The 6,000-nt window shown below is 34.6% G+C and overlaps 1 protein-coding gene across 1 annotated transcript; it reads left to right on the top strand.

The window, feature by feature from the left end:
- LOC145576340 (uncharacterized) lies at positions 1-3,487 on the top strand. Its single transcript, XM_081634110.1, has 4 exons — positions 1-136; positions 1,145-1,313; positions 1,503-1,567; positions 3,097-3,487. Exons 2-4 carry the CDS (start codon positions 1,169-1,171, stop codon positions 3,166-3,168), a joined length of 282 nt encoding a protein of 93 aa, XP_081490236.1. The 5' UTR covers positions 1-136; positions 1,145-1,168; the 3' UTR covers positions 3,169-3,487.
- The last annotated feature ends 2,513 nt before the right edge of the window (positions 3,488-6,000 follow it).

Here is a 6,000-nt window from a genome sequence, read left to right as displayed (position 1 = left end):
CGGAAATGGGGCTCCAACAGTCCAACCCATACAATTGCGAAGAAACAAAAAACAAGGACGGATGAACAATTGAACATAGCCCTGCCTCCTCCTTTCCTCTCTCTCTGAGTTCTCCATTGAAGCGCACTCAACATCGGTAAGCAGTTGTTTCTTTTTGTAATCAATTTCACAATCTTGGGTTTAATTTAATTGTCAGTGCAGTAAGTTTTGGGTTCGAAAATCTCAAGAAAATTATGAGCATAATTTTATAATTGAATCAAAGTTTGTTGCTAATATATATGTATTGCACTACCCTTTTAATGTTAGGATTCAACTCTGAAATTAATTAGATTTCTTCTGATTGAATTCTACCTCTAAAATTGTATTTTGGTACCAGTTTTGTACTACTCAATTCCCAATTTACAACAAACTCAATGGCCAAACCTAGTGTTCTGGAGATAAAATTATCTAAAAAGGTTACAACTTTGAACTAGATTTATAGGCATGTGTATTTTTTATGAGCCAAAAGAGTCTTGGCTTTGATGAATGGCTAGTCTTGTGAGTTATGCAGGCATAAATCTTTGTGAGCTTTCAGGGCTCTAGTATACTTGTCACATCGCTTAACATGAGCCACAATGATTGAGAGTAGTACTAGGATGGGTGACCTTCTGGGAAGTCCTCGTGTTAGTTCATGTAGCCGACCCAACTTATGGGATTAAGGCGTTTAAGCAGCAGAAGAAGAAGAGTATACTTGTGTGACAGGGGTTTTGCTATCAATGATTATTAGACACTCAGACCTACCTTTGTAATACCATCTGTAGCCCCTTATATTTTTCGAGTTCGCCTTCATTCTCCATTTTATTTTTTTCCTTGACAAGAAATTTTTGTTAAGATCTTGAAACTCGGATTCTGTGTTCTCTGAAAGCCAATTTTTTACATGAATTCTCATAATTTGCTGAAAGTCATAGTGGCATTACTTTATGATCTGAATCAGACATTAGTCTGTATTATCAAACTTTGCGGTTTATTAAATTTACTGTGTGTCCTAAAATGATTGTCATTTTAGGGTATGCAAATCTCTTAAATTTTTTCTTGGCACAAAATTGAGTACAGTATAGGATGGTTGATTTGGATAACTAAGTAGCATTTTCATCATGGGATCTAGGTGCAATTAATACTAGAAGAAAGGATGCCTCTGGGATTGTTACTTGGGCTTGGAAGGTCAATGCGCAGGAAGCGTACATCATCACTTGATATCCTTTCTTCAAAGAGGGCGCCAAGGAATTACTATAAGGGAAAGAATTGCAAGCCCACTGGATTTCACACCCGCAAAGGTCTGATCATTCTTTAGTCCTATGTGTTTTTTTGTCCTTGATCATTTGTGTGGAACTTGATTTATTCCCTGCTGTACACAATCATATTCTGGCTTACCTTATCTAAGCTTCCAAATGGATTATTCAGCAACCTGTATTTGTCTGTGTATGGTTCCTTTGGTTGTCGTAGTAACTTGAATTTTGTTACAGGTGGCTATGTTGTGGTGCAAGAAAAGCTGCCCAACTACGTAGTACCTGATCTTACTGATTTCAAGGTACTGTTCGTCTGTATCTAATCTGGACTAGCAAATTTTTTTTTTAATCTTTTATTGAAGAATTTTGATCCTTTCCAATAACAAACCCATGCCCTTGTGGAATGGGGCAGTGGCGGATTTAGTATGGGTTTGTTCTAGATCCGGAAATAATTTGATCATTTTTAAGTTTTTCAGAAATTAGTTAAAAACAATACTGCACGTTTCATTTCTAACAATTCTTTCAGAAGTCTAGCGGGCAGGAAGTCTTACTTTTATACCAAAGGTCTTGTTCGAGTATTCCCAGCATCCATTTACTTTGTTTTCCCCCTTTTTTGGCTTTAACTTTCCTGATGCTCCAATAGTTAACATCCATTACCATGAATTCGTTACCCAATACATCAACAAAACCTAACCATGAATCCATCTCTCACAAACCATGAAAATTTAGTCACATTTATTCAGATTTTTCCCCCAGTTTAGGAAGATGATGTGATAGATCGTTTGCAAAGCTTGAAGACTCATCGAGTTTTTTTAACATGTGCACACCTGTATTTTTTATTGTAATTGTATTATGGCTTATGCTATTTGATTTTGCTGCATGTGTTTAGTGACTCCAAACCCAGAACAAAAATTTTATGGATTCGCCATTGGAATGCAGCAAGGGCATTATATTATAAGGGACCTCATGTCCATCTTGCATGTTATTGATGAGTAGCTTTATCCCGTGATGCTAACTGATATGTGTGTCAAATCGACTCAAATGATGTAGAAATTATGAACTTTCAAAATAGTTTCTGGATTAGTGGTTAGAGATTAATTTGGTGAATTTGTAGATTGAAGGCTAAGATGGGAGCTAAATTAGAAGCTAAGCTCAATCTTTCTTATTGTATAAAATGATAAATTTAATAAGTTGGAATGGTGATTAATCTGATGATGCAGTAGGATTGATGATGATGCCATGAAATATGTGAAACTCCTTTGTAGATCGCTGTACCTTTCTTTTGCCGTATAAGAGTCTGGCAACATTTCTTCCTTTTAACATTGTCAAGTGCCTTGTCTCTCTGATTCATCTGATATTGGCACTATGCCAATAGAAACTGCTACTGTAAAATACAATCCCACAAATCTATACCTCTAATAGAAGTCTCTTAAGTATTAATTGTTATGATGATCTACTCTTCCTATTTTTCTAGCAACCATCTTTACAGTTGCATTAAGGCCCTTGTTTGCATTGATTTTTCTTAAGTGTCTGTAGTGCAGTATTTGACCTCTATCATGTGTTGGCCTGTGCTCATATTAATGAAAAGCCTCTATGGTAGAAAAATATTATTTTGCAAACATAAATTTACTAGTCCTTCTAGAATAGTGAACTTTGTGCTTATATCTGGTTGTTGGAAGTTATTTGCATTATTGATCCAATCTTTGACTATTGTGAATAACTATGTTGTAAAATCAAAACACAAGTTTCCAGCAACTTTTCTTTTCAGATTTCATGTTTCCAGCCTCTCGGCTGAGCTCATAACATTTTTTTTTTAATTTTTTTTTTGCAGCTGAAGCCATATGTTTCTCAGTGCCCACTGAACGCCAAGACAACTGCTAATACTGATGTATCAACATATTGACAACACTAGAATGATCTAAACCTTCATGTTGTTTAGCTACTTCGCAATCAACAATTACTGGATATAATGTTTTCAAGCAAAGACCTCAATGAAGCTGGATGTAGAATTGACTGTCTTGTTTGTTTAGCCATCATTCTTGGTTTAGAAAAACACAAATTGTATGAAAACTGATGGTCTAAAGTGTTCCTGGTTTGGTATTAGAGTAAAAAACATTTCAAAGTTTATTACCCTAATTTCTTAGGATGTGTGCAATAAGGTATTCCATCCATTTAGAATTAATAATTGAATATACCATTTTGAGGCTCTAGCATTGAATATTTTTACTAGCTTGATTTCATAATATTTGCAAATTGCAATTTTGTTTGTCAAAAATAGATGCTACACATTATTTGCAACAAATGTTTTCCTTCCTTTATAGGTTGTCATTTCTCTCTATCTCTTGACTCACTACATGCATCCATATTTTCTCTCTCTATTTTATACTCACAAATAAATTTTACCTAAAAGTCCGTGCGTCTTCGAAAATTGCAAATAAATGCAATAGATCGAGGTAGTACTATTTGCTTGTTTGACTGTCGCACTGGAGTATTTTTGAAAGTAGGAAATTAGTCCCCAACCCACCAAGCTACCCTGTTGAAAGGTCTGTACACAAATGATTTGTTTTCAACACGGTAGCTTGGCTGCTTGGGGACTAGTTTCCAACTCATTGTTACCAGTAAATTGAGAATGAAGCGAATAGGTAAACGGACGACAAGTAGAGGAGACGACGGTGGTGGTGTTTGTGATCTAGGAAGGTAGAAGAATAGAGTATGGAATTCAAAGAAGGGAAGGAAAGGGGGATCTGGGGGGAGAAACCAGCAGAATTGGCAAACCCCTGAGTGTGTTCTACACTTGTAATATTTAGCACATACTATGTAACATGGTACTCCCTTTGTGGGCCTGTCCTGTTTATATATTGTTATTTCAACTTTTAAAAAAACGGAAGTTACTATTTATTTACTTTTTAAAACAAGTTCTTTAGCTAAAGAATTAGCTTTATATAGTAAAGATCGATTGGCTTTAAACGGTATTTTTTTCAACCAGTAGTTTTTTTATATGCATCTTTATTAATGAAAAGACATACGTCAAGTGAAAAAGAAATTTGGATCTTACTCACCAAATTAAGTCTTGGAGAACAATAAAATTTGTTTTGATTTTAACTATGTAAGAATTTTGTTTTATTCATTTATTTAGTCTAAAATTGATATTTGTTTTGATTCTGCAATGATCTTTACCAATGAATCAATTTGCATTGTCATAAACTTATACAAATATGGTAATGCAAGATAGAGAATGGTGAGGGTGTTTATAAACATGTCATTAACGCAAAATGTGTAAGTCTTTATCACTGTTATGTTATTGCGGATGGATAGAGCTGAGACTAGCAAAACGGCCCATTGTTTTTTGTTCCTCAATTCCAGCGGCCAGCAAAACATAACCCCACCCTTGAAAGACAAATAACAAACAAAACAGACTACATGCATAGCTTGTAAAGTTATTATAATTGACAGACAAAATCAATATTAAAACAAGAAAAGAAAATGAAAAAAAGTCTAATTTCAAAATATAGTTGAAACTGTTTTCAGCGTAAAGCGACCAAAGAATTGAAGCCAAAGAGAGAAACGAGGAAGAGGGTGTGGAAGGGAAGGGAGAGAAACAGAAAAAGAAGGGACCGAAAAACTCATGAATATTGAATAGTGTGCGCTACAGTTGTAAACTTTAGCGTATACTCGGTAATTTGGTAGTCCTTTGCAACATGGCATCATCCTATTATTGCATGTGTTTTGCAATTGAAAAAGTAATAATTCCCCAAGTAAAACAAGCTTATTTGGCAAAAATCAGTTGTATTTATAAGATAATTTTAAACAATACTCGTAATAATAAGTGTGTTACAAGCTCGTTTCGCAATAATCAGGAAGCCTGCTTTGGCTTGGAGTGTAGATCTGTTGTGGAAAATTATGATGACTTGCATCATTATCCACAACATGATTGTTGAAGACGAGCGTGATACATATTTAAATTATAAGGATCCACTCGAGTTTGCCGATGAACAGCCTGAGAATATGCTGGGGTCGTCCTCAACTAGGAATGCAACAACATTCACCGTAACTCCCGGACAGTATGATCCAGATAATTTCGGTAGATTGATAGCTTCGAGAGGGGAAATTCGTGATAGAGACGTCCATATGGCTTTGAAGAACGACTTGATCGAGCATTTATGGGCACAGTCTATGAGGTCCGATGAAAATTAAACATTTCAGTTATTTTTAAACTTATGTTTGTTATTTTCTTTGCTATTTTTATCAACGTAATTCATATTTTTTTTTATTCGTGTCGTTTAATCAATGTATTTCATGTTTTTAATCAATGAATTTTATGTTTTTGAATTCATCTCGTTTAATTAATGTGTCGGTTAATAGAACGATCTATTATTAATTATTATTAACAACATTTTCAACAATAATAATAATTAAGTATATTAATAAATATATGTAATTTGAAAAAGGAATAAATGGTGGGGTGTATGTAAGTAGGAGAGAGAAAGTGGGAAAGGATACTCATTGATGTTGGAAATTTTTAAGGGAAAGGATGAGTAAAAGAATGGAAATAGTGGGAAGTGATGTGGAGGAAAGAGAAAGTGATGTGTCAAGTATAGGAAAGGAGACCGGGAAAGGATATAAGTATCCCCAACACTAATGATGCACTAATATAAAGTATTTTTATACATTGTCTCTGACCCAAAGCAAACAGTTTTTCTTCCTCACAAAATTTCTGACTGTCAGTGAGTCAGTT

Source organism: Chenopodium album, chromosome 13, assembly GCF_948465745.1.
Source record: "Chenopodium album chromosome 13, dcCheAlbu1.1, whole genome shotgun sequence".
NCBI classification, from domain to species: Eukaryota; Viridiplantae; Streptophyta; class Magnoliopsida; order Caryophyllales; family Amaranthaceae; genus Chenopodium; species Chenopodium album.
Note: the sequence above shows the minus strand (reverse complement) of the source record. Positions and strands in the feature narration are given on the sequence as shown.

Excerpts from the sequence above, each read along its gene's own strand:
- LOC145576340 (XM_081634110.1), top strand. The coding sequence starts at position 1,169 with ATGCCTCTGGGATTGTTACTTGGGCTTGGAAGGTCAATGCGCAGGAAG. Across the intron at positions 1,314-1,502 it reads TGGATTTCACACCCGCAAAG|GTGGCTATGTTGTGGTGCAA; the intron begins GTCTGATCATTC and ends ATTTTGTTACAG. Across the intron at positions 1,568-3,096 it reads CTGATCTTACTGATTTCAAG|CTGAAGCCATATGTTTCTCA; the intron begins GTACTGTTCGTC and ends TTTTTTTTGCAG.